This window comes from Ictidomys tridecemlineatus, chromosome 2 (assembly GCF_052094955.1).
Source record: "Ictidomys tridecemlineatus isolate mIctTri1 chromosome 2, mIctTri1.hap1, whole genome shotgun sequence".
In the NCBI taxonomy this organism is placed as follows: Eukaryota; Metazoa; Chordata; class Mammalia; order Rodentia; family Sciuridae; genus Ictidomys; species Ictidomys tridecemlineatus.
The window spans coordinates 143,256,490-143,272,590 of NC_135478.1; the positions used below are offsets into that span (position 1 = coordinate 143,256,490).

Here is a 16,101-nt window from a genome sequence, read left to right on the forward strand (position 1 = left end):
GAGCAAGTTAAAACCATCTCAAGTCAAGAGTCACAATCCTTGGGGCTGGGGATGTGGCTCAAGTGGTAGCTCGCTCGCCTGGCATGCATTCGGCCTGGGGTCCATCCTCAGTACCACATACAAACAAAGATGTTGTGTCCACTGAAAACTAAAAAAATAAATATTAAAAAAAAAAGAGCCACAACCCAAAGAACCATGCACTTTAAAAGTACATATATATATATATATATATATATATATATATATAATTTATACATTATTTATACATAATATCTGTTTTGTTTATTTTTTTATGTGGTGCTAAGGATTGAACCCAGAGCCTCACATGTGTGAGGCAAGCACTCTTTACCACTGAGCCACAACCCCAGCCCAAGCCATGCACTTTTAATCCTTTACACCTGGAAGGAAATCTGAAGATGGGGAACGAGGCAGCAAATTAATCCATTCTAGGGTAATTTACATAATTACAGCCTCTCATAACACCTGACATACTGGTTAAAAACAACAGTAGTGTCTATAAAATATTTTAAGATGTGTGTAACACACACTTTCTAAAACATAAAATGAACTTGGATTTTGAGGGGTTAAGAAAATAAGAATTGTAAAACATCTAAAAAGACACTAATTTGCATAAGTGAGAAACATAGTTTAAGAATGAATATAAGGTACAGTGAAAATTCTAGTCCATTGTTTTTATAATACTCATTTCTTCCTGGTTAAAAAAAAAAAAATCAACATTGTGCCAAGCATGGTGGCACGTACCTGTATTCTCAGCATCCCAGGAAGCTGACATGGGAGGACAGCAAATTCAAGGCCATGCTCAGAAACTTAGTGAGAACCTGTCTTGAAATTAAAAAGGGTCTGGGGATGTCACTCCCCAGTATCCTCCGTCAAAAAAACATTTTTCTTAATACTTTATAAAAACCAAGACTAAAAAGGGGAAAGCAAGGTAAACAAAATGAAAAAAATTTTCTACCTTTTCTAATACTATATATACAATACCATGAATTTATACAAATTTGTCTCCATCAAAAGTTTGGTTGTTTTTTTATTAAACTGACAGTTTTAATCAACTCAATGTCAGACTTTCATTCACTTTCTCTGTTTTCTGAGTGAACTGGCTGGGTTAGCAGACCCTCTTAACACAATCTGGTTAGTATCTCCACTGGTTTTTTAGATGATTCACTCATCAAACCTTAACTCTCTCTCTTTTTTTTTTTTTTAAGAGAGAGAATATTAATATTTATTTTTTAGTTTTCAGCAGACACAACATCTTTGTTTGTATGTGGTGCTGAGAATCGAACCCGGGCGGCACGCATGCCAGGTGAGCGCGCTACCGCTTGAGCCACATCCCCAGCCCAAACCTTAACTCTCTTTAGGCTACAGAATCACAGTATCATCTATTCAACTTACCACCATTAAAGGAACAACAGATTACTAGTAAGCCATGATTACTAGTAAGCCAAAATGACATGATTACTAGTAAGCCAAAAATGTTTCTCTAAGAAGTAGTAATAGTTCCATTAGGATAAATACTTGATTCTTGCAAAACTATAGCTTTTAGTGCTTCATTTTCTGCTGTAATAAAAGAGAGGTGGGTGTAATGTTAAAAAGCTGCAATAAATCAAGCCATTTTGAGCAACAACTGGGATTCTCATCTTTCACTGCATTGTGACAGAACCCTCTGCACTGTTTTCTATAAGTAACCCATATTTAACAAGTTTATTAAAAACAAAACCAACCCCCCTGAAACTGCCAGTCTTTGTGAAGCACCATATGGACCATAACAATAATACATTCATTTTTTAAAGTTTTTTTTACAACTTTATTTATTTTTAATATGGTGCTGAGTATTGAACCCAGTGCCTCACACATGCTAGGAAAGTGCTCTACCACTGAGCCACAATCCCAGCCCCAATTCATTCATCTTTATTTTCTAAGAGCCTATAACCTAAAAATGCTGAAAAGGATGTAGCTGAGCACAGTGGCGCATGCTTACAATCTTAGCTACTTAAGAGGCTGAAGCAGAAAGACCTCAAGTTTGAGGTAAGTTCTTAGCAAGAACTGTTTCAAAAAAAAAAGAAAGGAAAAGCTGTAGCTCAGTGGCTGAGGACTGGGGTTAAATCCTCACTACTACAAGGGGTAAAAAGAAAAGATTTCTTTTGTTGGGGATGATGGAAAAGTTTTGGGTATAGATTGCAGTGATGATTACACAATGCTGTGAACCTGTTACTAAACTGTAAAATTATGAATGGTTAAAATGATAACTATTATGTATACTTTAAAAAAAAGAGAGATGCAATTATATTGATTAGTGAGCTAGCTGTAAAATATACTCAAGTCCCAATCTCTCTGCATTTCAGTTTATTCATCTGGAAATTTAAGGGAGTTGGAGTGGATTATCTAACTTTCTTGTAAAATTCTTGTAAAGTATCTGATAGTGGGAACTGGGAAGTAAAGAAATATTAAGCTATTTGGACGTGTTGGAGGTCACAGGAACTATGTGATGCCATGATGTCATCCAGATCTCCTGACTCTTGGTACAGTATAATTTTACAAAACTAGTGATTTTACTTGTGTGCTAAAACACAAAGCCAGAAAAGGCAAAGAAATGTCAAAGTCTCCAGATGCTACTTTAGCCCCCGTATACTGTGTCTCTTAAACCTGTTGTTCAGTTTTCTCTAATCTCTAAGCAGTACTGCATGTTATTTCCTTTCTGAAAATATAAATTATATTACTTCTAACACTCACACACACACACACACACAAAGTAAAAAACACAATAAATCTTGACTTTTGGACGACAGCCAAATTTAAGAGATTTCAACCTATCTCCTACCAATGTAGATAGTTTCTTCTTTCTTGTCCAAAGCTCCATTCTGTGTGGTTCTGAAGTGGGCCTCCATATCTTTTTTTTTTACCCTGAGACACTTCTACAATGCCACAGCAGAATAAACACATATGGTGTGAGAAGCAATGCTAGTTCTGACTCCAGGATTGTTTTGCAGTGTGGCCTCAGCAAGCAAGATCATATTACCTCTTTGAAGTTTCAATTACTTCACCCATATCCAAAGAAAATTATAAAGTGACTAGTAAGTTCAAACTAGTGAGTGCTACATTGGATGCTGTTTCATCCTTCTTGGTATCTTTCTATGCTGTCTTTATCTGAGGGATGAGGAATATATCTTATATTTAAGTAGTCTTTAAAACACATCTTTTCCCTCCCTTCACCACGTTTGTAATCATACTCTAACAACTGAACTCTTGCCAGTAAGTCTTCTAAAATGCTACATTTTCCGTGAAAGGCAGAAACCCAAAAGCTACCTTCTAGTGGTAGCAATCAGTATTTTCAAAACTTTAAGAAAACATTTCACCTTACTGTTCTCTGGCACATTATGACATCATTGCCTTCCAGTGTTTGCTGGTTCATTAAATAATCCTGTTTCTATTTGTTCCTTGGCCTTCAATACACAGATTGCAAATGTCCAATTTCAGATGCTGGGTTAAAGATCCAGTGAAGAAGCTGAAAAAATGTCTATCTGTACAATTTGTTCGGTGAATACACTTTCTATTATTGCAATTATTTAGAGAGGTCAACCTCATCAAAAGGCAAGCTCTGGACAAGATCAAATAGCAAAAGGCCCAAGGTGGGGCGGGGTCAGTCGCCAACCCTAGCATGACAGATTCTAAAGCGTCCAAGACATAAACAAAGGAAGTTGATTTTCCTACACGGCGCATGCATTAGCCTCAACCTACTTGAGGCATTTGCGTGGAAGCCACTGCGCTCACAACCTTGAAAACCCAAGACCGAATGCTGGATTTTTGTAAGGATTTGCATTATGGATGGACACCCCGCAAGTCAGTGGAGACACTGACGGATAGGGAAGAGAGTGGGACTATCTCCATTCCTCCCTCCCACTCCACCAAAGGAGGCTGTAAAAACCTAACAACCTACACGGACCAACCAGCACCTCCGCTGCTCAACATGCAATTCTCAGGAGCAGAAGAAAGAAGGGTTTGAGGGGCAGATGGAAGAGAAGCAAGCTGAGCAGAGTGGTGGAGGGCAGCGGGCGCCCGCGAACGCGCGAACGGCCAGATGCAGGCGCGGGCCCTTTCCTCACCTGGCAGCCCTTCTTGTGGTGAAAGCCGACCACCACGATGTGCAGGACGGGCCCCCGGGGGCCGCCCTCGCTACCGCGCCCGGCCTTCTCCATGGGGCCCGCACCAAGACGACTTCAACCGCCAAGGCCGGAGGGCCGGACGACCCCGCGGCCCTCGGAGGCCCAAGAGTGGCGGGCCTCAGGTGTCAACGAGAGGGCCGCATGAGGGCAGCGCAGGGGCCCCGGAGGAGGAGAGCAGCTCCCGCAGCTCCGCGCCGCCCCCCGCGGCCACGGCCGCTCTTCCTTCATCCGCTTCCGCGGCTTCCGGGCTGTCACCTGATGCGGCGGCCGCCGCCGGCGAGGCGGCGCGGGGCAGGACCGGGGAGGAGCCGGAGGGGAAAGGGCGGAGCCTGGGGAGGGGCGTGGTTAGAGGAAGATAGGTCTCCAAGACAGGGGCGTGGCCTTCGTGGTAGGTGGGCAGGGTTCATACGGAGAGGGCGGGGCCAGGGAGGAATCATCGTGGGGGGTAAGGGCGGGGCCTCTGGGAGGTCCTAGGGGCGCTGTTGGTCACACCTGCTCCTCTTTCTTGAGATTTGACGTCAAGTTTTTTTCTCTTCCCGTTGTTATCTATTCTTCCTCCTTAAAATCTCTGCCCCTTCCCTCCTTGTTCCTTAGCTTGCTTTCTTTGTGAACATCTTCTGTTCTCTCTTTAAGACCCTCCACCCTCTGGCTTAGAGTCTTTCTGCTCTGACATTCCTTTAAATATTTAAAAACAAGGAAGCAGATTGGCGACGCTGAGTATCTTGTGTATTCAACCTTTAAATTGCTTACTTACCCGAGATTGCTTTTTGTTTTCTTCTTGATTTTCTCATTTGAAATTTGTAAGACTTTGGGGGCAAAAAAGAGTTTGGAAGCTTTTTTACGGCCTAAAGCAGAACATCCTTGACAATAAAGGATGTTTACATGGAGACCTGTAAAATGATTATCTAGTCCCAAGATTAATTTTTTTTTCATTCCATCTTTTCATGTGTTTACTATTTAGCTTAGCACAAATGTATGGATATGTTTGTCTAGGGTTTAATTCCTTTATTGATTGTATTATTTCAAAATTTTAAATCTACAAATCTCATATAAATTTAAAGTGAATAATAGAAATGCTAGCAGATTTAAAAAGTCATAGCCAGGGAAGTTTGAGAATTAAATAAAGTATAGCTGCCTGCTTCAAATACAATTTGATATTACTATAATAACTGGAATTGAAGCATATCTTCACTAAGTTGCATGTCCTTTAGTATAGGCAACTTTAGCATTTGATATTTTCCATATCTTGTCTTGAAATGTAAAAGACTTCCATTCTAATCTAAGGATACCTGAGAAAAACAGCAGTTTTCGAGTCAAGTTTAATTTCTATGATTCAGTAGAACTGTTTTTTGGGTTTTTTTTGGTGGAGGGGTACCAGGGATTGAATTCAGGAGCACTCAACCGCTAAGCCACATCGCCAGCCCTATTTTTGTATTTTATTTAGAGACAGAGGCTCACTGAGTTGCTAGTGCCTCACTGTTGCTGAAGCTGGCTTTGATCCTCCTGCCTCAGCCTCCTGAGCTGCTGGGATTACAGGTGTGTGCTACCATTCGAGGCCAGTAAAACTGTTTTAATGTTAATAAAATACTGAGAATTTTCAGTATGTTACAAAACTTGGCATTGGCTCAGAAATGTGTGTAAAATTATATTGTTCCCTATAAATAGAATTTGTTAGTTATTTCTTGATATGCTACTTGTTTGGTATGTCAACTGTTTGCTGTGTTAACATTTTCTTGATGTAAACTGCCCAGATGTTTCCAACAATTGGTATAGCTAAAGTTTAAGTCTTACTGAAAGCCTTTTTTTTTTTTTTTTAAGGGAGAGAGAATTTTAATATTTATTTTTTAGTTTTCGCCGGACACAACATCTTTGTTTTGTATATGGTGCTCAGGATTGAACCCGGAGCGCACGCATGGCAGGTGATCGCGCTACTGCTTGAGCCACATCCTCAGCCCCAAACTAACTGAAAGCCTTTTAAAGAAATGTAAGGACAGAGCATCTTAGAACTCTGTCTACTCAGTAACAGCTTTTATATATGTGTGTCACTTTGCATCCTGGAGCTTTCACCTAAGACTAAATCATCTATTCATATCTGTTATGTTGGTTAAATGTTGAAAAAAAATTCTTGGGGCTGAGGATGTAACTCAGTGGTGGAGAACTTGTCTAGCATGCAAGAGGTCCTGGGTTTGACCCTACTACCTTTAAAATAATACTATAAACAAAGGAGATACGTGTCAGATCAGGCTGGATAGGCAGCAACCAAAGGAGGCAGATTTAAAAGGGCCGCTGAACAGGCTTTATTGAGATATCACTCCCTGGAGGGGACAGGGGAAGGGTCTGAGGAGAAATCGCGTGGAAGTGGACTGGACTGGACTTTTATGGGGCTTACAGCAGGAAGGGAAGGGCTTGGGACAGGAAAAGGTGTCTCTAGGGTCCCTTGCCCCCTTGGAGTTGGTCAGGGGAGTTGGCTGAACTCCAGGATTGGCCAGGGGGTCCTGCTGATTGACAGGAGTTAGGAGATCTGGCTGATTGACAGGCGTTTCCGCCTGCATCTGATTGATGTTCAAAGCAGCTTGGGCTGCTTTGTTGTAAGTTGCCACTAAGTCGCCACCAAGTCGCTGCCACCGACCTAACAATATGTAACTGGAAAAACTGGGAGAGAAAAATAAGCAAGGGAATTTCTAGTATTTTTTTTTCTGTCTGCAAATATACAGACTGATCCATTAACAATTTAGAATAACAACTTCTTTACATTATTATCATTTTGCTGATAAACAAGTGTTTAATGAGACACTGCTCTTCACAGAGGTGACTATAGAGACTTATAAAAATTATAATCCAGGGATATATATCCATGCAGCACAGATCTGAAATAATTACCCTGTAAACTGACTGCAACTCTTCTCTCCCCAAACAACCTGAATCTTACACAAATACAGTTATGGGTGAGGGAACCAGAAGCCTAGCTTTGTGGCCAAAAGTAAAAACCAAAGGAAAAATACCAATTCAGTGGTTAGTTAGCAAAAGCTGAGAATTCAGTACCCTTCACTGTGCTGCTTTGCTCTTGCTGGTTTTCACTGCAGCCCATCCATGTTAGTCCTCAATAGGTTTGAATAAGCCATCTGAAACTTTATTCACTTCTTTGGAGTCTACCTCAATGACGATCTTTTTTCCATTCATAGATCTTAACAGACACTTGTCTGAGAGCTCAATTGTCTTCCACAGAACCTTTCCTCAGTGCCGGTTTAGTCCCACCTTCACATTTCTTCAATGTATGCGCCGAGGGACAACTGACACTTTGGAAGAATCTGGTCAGCTCCATCAGGAACTGCTGGCTTGCTTTCCAGGAGCAACATCACAGCACCATGGGCTCTACTCTGCCAGCATAAGACCCAAGCAGGTCTACGTTAGTTTAATTACTTATTTATTTATTGGTACCAGGGATTGAACCCAGAGGCACCTAACCACTAAGCAACATTCCCAGTCCTTTTTTAAAAAAAACTTTGAGACAGGATGTTTTCTTTTCAGATGATGATTGAGAAACTGATTTTTTAAAATGGTACCAGGTATCACAACAGTAACAGATTAAAAAAAATTCTTTTTTTTTTTTTTGAGATAGGGTTTCACTAAGTTGCTGAGGCTGTTTTTTTTTTTAATTTCTTTTTTCTTTTCTTTTTTTTTTTTTTTAGTTGTAGAAGGATGCAATACCCTTATTTTATTATGTAGCGCTGAGGATTGAACCCAGTGCCTCACACATGCAAGGCAAGTGCTCTCCCACTGAGCCACAACCCCAGCCCCTGAGGCTGATTTTGTACCTGCAATCTCCCTTCTCAGTCTCTCAAGCCACTGGTCTACATTAGTTTTTAAACGAGTTCTATTAACGTTGAATACATTTATTAACAGGATATTGCCCACAAAGGACAAATATCTACTAGGAAAATAACAGAAATTTCTCCTGTTTTAAAAAGTATGAGAAGTAGATTATCAAGACTGGAAACACCAATTTGAGATAATTGATTACTTTTGTGAAACTTTATTTGAAAGGAGACTTTTGGTTATATTTACACAATAACATTCAGTTCCAGGGGGAAAAAATTAGAAATGCCTTTCTGAACACATAATACATTGGAGAGCCTCTTCAAATTACATACACTTTATGATGAATTATAAATTCTATTTATGTCTGCTCTGCAAAAAAAGAACTAAAGGAAAAAAAAACCTTGAGAAATAGAAATATGACGTTTCAAGTTCATTAAAATTCCATCTGGAATTGTCCTGTTGTTTCTTTTTTGAGATCTTACCTCAAAAAGAATACAATAAATGAAACCACTACCATTTCTGTTTAGAATATTCTATTTAGAATAACAACTTTTTTACATTATTATCATTTTGCTGATAAACAAGTGTTTAATGAGACACTTAGTAGTAGTCCTTATTAACTGTAGTCCTTATTAATTCTATTGTGTAATTGAACTATATGTGACACATTTTTCAGAGTCTAAAGAGACTTTCTTTATTCTTTAGTGGCATTGAAAATTGCTAACATTCATTTTGCTCTTATAATGGAAAATTCAGAGCAATGACTTCCTTCCTTCCTTCCTTTTTCCCCTCCTTCCTTCTTTCCTATTTTCCCTCCCTCCTTCCTTCTTTCCTTTCCAGTACCAGGGATTGATCCCAGGGGCACTCTACTAATGAGCTACATCCCTTTTTTTTTTTTTTTTTTTGTTGTTGTTGTTGTTTTAAGACAGGGTCTCACAAGTTGCCCAGGCTGACCTCAAACTTGTGATCTTGCTTCCTCAGCCTCCTGCATTACTAGGATTACGGTTGTGCATCACCTTGCATGGCCTCTTAAAAGTACGCTTTTCTGATTTTTATACTCATATCTAGTAATGGCAATGCCTTGAATTTGATCCATACTCTCAGTATGGTTTGGTGAAAATAAAACATAAATAAGGATGGAAAAGAAAAACCACAGAAAGAATAGGGCTTCACAAACAAAGAGCATAACATTGTGTTTAGAACCTTATGGAGATTAAGTAGAATACTGACGGGTATGAATGAAAAAGAATTTAATAAACATTCATTGGGAACTACAGTATACTGGAATTGTGTTAGGCACAGTGCATCAAACAGGATATTGCTGCCTTAAAGTGGTTCATGTTTGGTTATAAAAATAAGATGAATTTTAAACCAGCTAATTGTGTAGACCCTACTCTAAGCCAACAATCATGTTAGGGAAACAAAGGTAAATAATAGTAGCTCAAATTTAATAGGTTTGCTATTTTCCAGGTCCTATGCTAACCTTTTTCATCACTTATCTCATTTAATCTTTTTTAAAAAAATTTTTGGACATCTTAATTATTTATCTTTTTATATGGTGCTAAGGATTGAACCCAGTGTCTCATATGTAATATCGAGCACTCTACCACTGAGCCACAACCCCAGCCCTCATTTAATCTTCATAGTAATTTCCTAAATAGGTACTATTATCCCTTTTTTCCCCCAGTGGGTAAATTGAGACTTAAAAAGGTTAAGCAACTTGCTCATGTCAAATAATTACAAGGAATCATGGTGGAGCTGGAGTTTGAATCAGTCAGTGGATTTAAACACTACACACTATTGCTTTACAATATTCTTTGCCTCAAGGAACTTAATCTTTTAGGGAGAGATAGCCTTGTTAATAATTATACGAAAATCGCTGAAAACATTCTGATAGCTATTAGTATTGCTGCCAAATAATGAAAGAGTCCACCAAGTCTACAAGAGTCAGAGGTGATCATATTTGATAAGGGTCTTGAAGGATGTGCAAGATTTTACCTGAAGTGGGGGAAGGGGATCATAAAGTACATTAAAATAAAATCACTGAAGACCGCTATTATGGAAATATATTTGGGAATGGAAGGGTTTTATGATAAACTTAGAGGAAGTATGTAAGATTTTAATAAAAATACAGCAGGAGAGGTATGGGGGTAGGTACATGCCACTCTATTTGGAATATTGCTCTTGCCCCTATTTTGCATGTTTAACTTTTATACACACTCTGAGACTAGACTTCTGTCAATTCCTTTGGCTGGTGGGACAATTGTTTAACTTTGAGTACAATCTCATCATACTTGTCTCAAAAGATGTTTGTAAAGGTTAGAAGTGTATTTGTTAAGTGTTCTGGTACCTAGTAGGTGCTTGATATTTATGGATTGGGGTGGGGAAAAAGACAGATTTGTTGAAATTTAGAAACGAGTTGAGTTCTCCAGGATCTCTGAAGGTATAAAGAGGTCTTTTGGTTTTATTATTCATGGTGCCTTGTACATAAAGTTTGTACTTGTCTTTCTCCTCCATTCATCCTTAAGCAAGAATAGAAGAAGGTAAAAGAAAAGAGGCACTGAGAAGTTAATCACCAAAGCTGAAAAGATCAGACAGGCAAAGACTCACAAGCAAGTAAACATATTAGATTTTACAAAATAATTGGAAAAAAAGAAAGTTCACCTCGTAATTTCACTGGATACTTACATGATTCTGGGAAAATCCATTTTGATTATGGTACTACTACATAGTGAATGTATTTCTAAAATCTATATTTAATTTAAAAACTTTGTTCCTTAAGTTGTAAATAAGCTTTTCTTCTAGCATCAGTGCACTGTATACCACAATTTATCATTAAATACTTTATTTGTTGAAATTATGTAAGTCAAACTCAACTGGTTTCATAAATGTTTTGAACATTAAAAAAAAAACAGCAGAAGACCCTTTTTGTTCTGTACATTACTTTGTACTAAGCAAGTTGCTGGTCACATAGTATGCAACAAATACATGTGTGTTCCATGAAGGAAATGAATATTTATCAAGTATTTATTGCAGGACTTATTTTTTCTGTGACATTTCATTTATATTGTTTAGCTTTAAGTTCCCGGAATATTAATGTAAAATGGACTAAGAATTTGTTTGCTTTCTATACTTTTAAAACAGAAGTGAAAAAGCATGCTTTTCTAAGTGTGATGACATTGACATATAGAATGACTGACATTTGGTGGTTGCCTGTCAGACAATAATTATTTGGTGAAGAAATACTGAATGGAAAAGCCCATGTTAGACGCCTAGATATAACAAAACTAGTAAGACCTTAGGAAAAAAAATTAAGAAGTTCCAGTATAGAAAGTCTTTTTAAGTTAGTTGTAGATTTTCAATCCTCTGGATTTAGAAGCAGCAGATTCCTTAAGAAAATGAGTAGTGCCTGGCGCAGTGGCACAGGCCTTGCAATCCCAGTGACTCTGGAGGCTGAGACAGAAGGATCACAAGTCTTATCAATTTAGCGAGGCCCTGTCTCAAAACAAAACAAAACAAAAAAAACCCCAAACCAGAAAACAAAAACAACAACAAAAGAAAAAACAGCTGGAGATGTGGCTCAGTGAGCGCTCCCAGGTTAAATCCCCCCACCCCAATCTTTTTTTTTTTTTAAAGTAGTTTTTGCGAAAACTACAGAACACACTTAGAGACGGGAAATTTGAATTTATTTTATTGTTCTGAAGAAAGTTACTGGCTTGAGATAAGATGCAACTTTCTAGGGGGAAATAAGGCGCCACAATGGTCTACGTATTTTGTAGTCCTCCGGATTGAGGGAAGGATTTATTCTCGAAGCAAAATACCTTTAACGTTTTTCTGAAACTTCGAGGGCACGAAGGGCACCCGTCGAAATGGCCGAATACTCAGAGAAAGGAATTATTTCACTGAATCCCACTCCGTAAAAAAACTAAGCGGGTCGATACACGTGGACTGTGCAGATCGTACACTCGGCTTCCGATTGGTCGGGCCTGCTTCGGCGCCGGAAAAAAGCGGAAGCGCGCTCTTTTAAAGTCGCGGTTCTAACGTCGAAGGACGCTGGCCACTTCCGGCTTAGCCATGGCGGCTAACGCTACAACCAACCCGTCGCAGCTGCTGCCGCTAGGTAATCGTCTTCCCTTTAGGAGTCGGAGCCGGGAGCTGAGGTTGAGGACCTGGGAGCGAGGGGGAAAAGTATCGAGCGCTTTCCCGTTCGGCAGCTGGTCTGGACTCCAGGACTCCGGGCGCCAGGCCGCCGCTGCTCTCTAACGTGGTTTCGGAGGCACAGCCGGCACTGGAAAAGGTGTACACTTAGTGAAAGCGGCCTCGGCTTTCTTTGTGGTGAACTCGCCTCTACTGTGCCGCGGGTAGCCGCTTCGCTTCTCGGCTTGGCATTTAAGGTTCACAGATTAGATAGACCTTGTAATCTGTGTGGTCAGTTGAGCTTGGTGCCACCGTCCGCAGCGAACCTTAAAAGAGGAATCTGGAAACTAGTCCTTTTTCTCACTCATTCATCAAGTAGTTTGCAACACAGTATCTGGGCACTGTTCAACAGTGAACTTAAGTCACAGCATTTGTGGAGATGGGGTTGTGGCTCAGTGGTAGAGCGCTTGCTGGGTTTGGTTCTCTGCACCGAAAAATAAAGGTCCATCAACAGATAAAAAATGTATTTAAAAAAAATCACAGCCTGTGCTTTCGGACAGCACGCCAATAAGAATAATGCTAAGCTGACTAAAGAGATGCAGTCAGAACACAGATGGACTTCTTTGGGTGAGGGAGGTAGTGACAGGAAAGTTTCTGGTGAAGATAATTATGCCTCTTTCCTCCAATATGTAGTTGGTGAAGAGTGTTTGAGTTAGTGGATGTGACTGTGGTTGAAACGTTTTCCTTGGGCAGACTCTTTTGGAATGCCCCGCGTATGTCAGACACGGATCACTGGGAAAAGAGTTATGAACAAGAATAACCATGGTTTGTGCTCAATTGACTGAAGAGTCAGAGAGAATGGTGTGTGTGTGTGTGTGTGTGTGTGTGTGTGTGTGTGTGTGTGTGTGTGTTGCATTAATCATGTAACGTAAAACAATAAAACTACAGTCATTAATAACTACAAAGAAGAGGTAAGTGGAGATCAAGGAAGACTTTTCTGTTAAGTAATGCTTGAACAGAAATTTGTTTTATGAGACCTAAAGTTGTTGAATGAATATTTTTCCTGGTTTAACTTTCACAATATACAAATAAGGCATGCCAGTAGGCACACTCTGTGCTGGGGATTGAACCTAGGTCCTCAGGTATGCTCAGCAAGCCTCCACCACTGAACCACACTCCCACTCTTTCAAATTTGTTGAAATAATGAATGGATAAAATATGTTTTCTCTACAGAGCTTGTGGACAAGTGTATAGGATCACGAATTCACATTGTGATGAAGAGTGATAAGGAAATTGTTGGAACACTTCTAGGATTTGATGACTTTGTCAGTATCCTTTCAAAAAGTGATGGTGGCCTAGGTTTTTAAAATGTATTTACTAATGCAGGTACGAGTTATAGACATTCAGTATATTTCTGACTGATGATAAAAATCATTTTATTTGGGGGAATCTGGTGATAGGATTGATTGTTAGAGTTATACTGAAAGAAGATGAAGTTCCTACCAATAATATGCCTTTTCAATTTGAGTCAATGTGTTAAACATAATTAAAATAGAACAAAAGCAGAAGCCAGAATAATTTCAACCTGATATATGTATTTTCTTAACTCCAATTTTCAGATATGGTGCTGGAAGATGTCACTGAGTTGTAAGTAGTATCAAGGATTAAAGAATCAGGGGAAATGTCTGTCTTTTTAGTTAAATGCAATTATAATATGATTGAGTCAGTAAAATGATAAAAAAACATTAGTTATGGGATTACCTTAAAAATAAATTTTATTTACTGATGTTTGTAAAATTGGATCAGAGGGTTATTAATGTAATTTTTAGTAAATTGCTAGGAAGTTAGTATAGACAGAGCTATAAGGTAAAAGATACTAAAAAATAGTAATTTTAGAGCTCAGGTCAAATTAAAGAACTAGTAATAAGAACATTTAACTGTATAACAAAATGTAAATTATGGCTTGATGGTATTAATTTATAAAAATTATAACCATCTGTTTTTAAAATTGAATTGATTACAGATTGGTTTAATGACTAGGGATCAGCAATAATAGATACGTTAAAGAAAAAGAATGAGGCTGCTAAATGTTTCATGTTGTGTTGGATCTCCATCGCAGGTTTCAGTTTCTTTTTTTTTTTTGAAATATTTTTTGAATTATAGATGGACACAATATCTTTATTTATTTTTATGTGGCGCTGAAGATCAAACTCACACGTGCAAGGCAAGCGCTGTACTACTGAGCTACCGCCTCAGCCCAAGTTTCAGCTTTTTTTTATGAAGAAGTAGATGTAGATCTTAGGCTAATCAATCTAATCTGTTGCCCATGAGGAAGAATGTACATTACCTAGTGGATAATCTTTTTTTCTCTGAAAATTACTAATATAGTTGCTTGACCTCACCTTCATTTATGTGCAAATTAACATTTTTGGTGCTGGGGATTGAACTCAAGGCTTTGTGCATGCCAGCTTCAAGAATAGCCATTTTAGAGAGGAAATGTGTTTCCAAAATGTTGGCTTTGATTATCTGTTTATCATGACTAATTTTATCTGTTCATTTAGTGAAATCACACCAGAAGGAAGACGGATTACTAAATTAGATCAGATTTTGCTAAATGGAAATAATATAACGATGGTAAGACCCATTAAGCTATTTTATTTAGGTGTTAGTCCTTTTGGCAGAATAGGGATTACAAAACTAACTTGTACTGCTGGTTGCTTCACTAAATGCTCATGGGCCAGTAGTGTCTAAGATAGACTAAGGATTCTCTGGTCAGGGCCAAAAGCCTGAGATATTGTAAAGGCATTGGGCCTAAAGATTAATTTGCTTCGGTTTTTAAAATTTTGTATTTTGTTAGAAATCATTGTTGAGATACATAGTATTAATTTATAATGTTGGGAATTACAGCCAGATATTGATGACCTGGAGAAAATGGGGATGTGAGGGAGGGGGGAAGAGACAAAGGTGGCTTTGATTAATGGGGAGCACATAGGGGTTTTTAGATGACATGGTGATATTATTAATATACTCTTTTTCCTCCAATACAGCTGGTTCCTGGAGGAGAAGGACCTGAAGTGTGAACGAATTTCCTTGACTTATGCTAGATTCCATTTTGTTTTATAATGACAACAAAATAGATTTTTTAAAATCTTTTAATGTTTAGATTCTCTAAAGCTAATTTTCCCGTTAAAGGGAAATGCTTTAAAGATGTATTGTATGACCATTTTTCTAAGTTAATCATGATTATCTTGGAAAAGAAGAAATTAGTTTGTTTTTGAAGACTAAAAAATAAAGGTGTTTTTGGTTAACTGTTATTTATTACACTACAGTAGCCAGAGGAACAAAGATTGTAGTTGTTTTGCCATTTGCTTTCCTGTCATTTTATATCAGTTTGCATCCTCATTTATATTATCATTTGATTTCTAAACAATTATTTCAAACAAAATGATGAACTTTGATTTTGAAAGGTACATTTAAAATACCTGAAATGATTCTAGAATTAAATTTGAACTCTGGTATTTTGTGCTGAGGATTTTTCTTTGGCATTGCTGAGTTTTGGGTTCTAAGACATTTTTACCTGGTAGGACAATGGGGCTGGGGATTGATTCGTTTTCTAAATTTGGTGTGGGGTTTGATGATAATCTTGTGGATCCAGTTAACTCTCTCTGGTTCCATTAAAAAGTGAAGCAAAACATAAACAACAAAAGAAGTAAATTGGACTTCCTCAAAATTAAAAACTTTTGTTTCAAAGCACACCATCATGAAAATAAAAAAGACAACTTACAGAGTGGGGGGAAGTTATTTGTAAACCACATGGCCGACAAGGGACTCATTTAAAATATAGGATGAATTTTTATAAGTCAATAATAAAAAGACAATCCAGTTTAAAAATGGGCAAAGGATTGGAATAGACATTGTTCCAAACAAACACAAATGACCAATAAGCACATGAGAAGGTGTTCAC

The 16,101-nt window shown here is 38.4% G+C and overlaps 2 protein-coding genes across 7 annotated transcripts in view; one reads left to right on the plus strand and one right to left on the minus strand.

The window, feature by feature from the left end:
* Positions 1-4,478, minus strand: part of Avl9 (AVL9 cell migration associated) — a 57,527-nt gene extending 53,049 nt beyond the window's left edge. For 2 of the 4 annotated variants that reach the window (XM_078039874.1, XM_078039875.1), the window contains exon 1: positions 4,122-4,478. In XM_078039874.1, the coding sequence (XP_077896000.1) occupies positions 4,122-4,214 (93 nt within the window). In that variant the 5' untranslated portion in view covers positions 4,215-4,478. The remainder of the gene's footprint in view (positions 1-4,121) is intronic. The other 2 variants (XM_005319281.5, XM_078039876.1) reach the window with 1 other exon arrangement.
* A 7,511-nt stretch (positions 4,479-11,989) lies between these two features.
* On the plus strand, positions 11,990-15,445 carry Lsm5 (LSM5 homolog, U6 small nuclear RNA and mRNA degradation associated). Of its 3 annotated transcripts, none has more exons than XR_013435067.1 (6): positions 11,990-12,120; positions 13,371-13,466; positions 13,757-13,784; positions 14,301-14,361; positions 14,699-14,771; positions 15,185-15,445. XR_013435067.1 is itself a non-coding variant. In XM_078039879.1 (6 exons), exons 1-5 carry the CDS (start codon positions 12,075-12,077, stop codon positions 14,734-14,736), a joined length of 228 nt encoding a protein of 75 aa, XP_077896005.1. In that variant the 5' UTR covers positions 11,990-12,074; the 3' UTR covers positions 14,737-14,771; positions 15,185-15,445. The 3 variants fall into 3 exon arrangements, 2 of the variants coding, with proteins under 2 accessions (XP_077896005.1, XP_005319234.1); XM_078039879.1 differs by having other exon boundaries at positions 14,342-14,361; XM_005319177.4 differs by lacking the exon at positions 14,301-14,361.
* Positions 15,446-16,101: the final 656 nt, after the last annotated feature.

Excerpts from the sequence above, each read along its gene's own strand:
- Lsm5 (XM_005319177.4), top strand. The coding sequence starts at position 12,075 with ATGGCGGCTAACGCTACAACCAACCCGTCGCAGCTGCTGCCGCTAG. Across the intron at positions 12,121-13,370 it reads GTCGCAGCTGCTGCCGCTAG|AGCTTGTGGACAAGTGTATA; the intron begins GTAATCGTCTTC and ends TTTTCTCTACAG. Across the intron at positions 13,785-14,698 it reads CTGGAAGATGTCACTGAGTT|TGAAATCACACCAGAAGGAA; the intron begins GTAAGTAGTATC and ends CTGTTCATTTAG.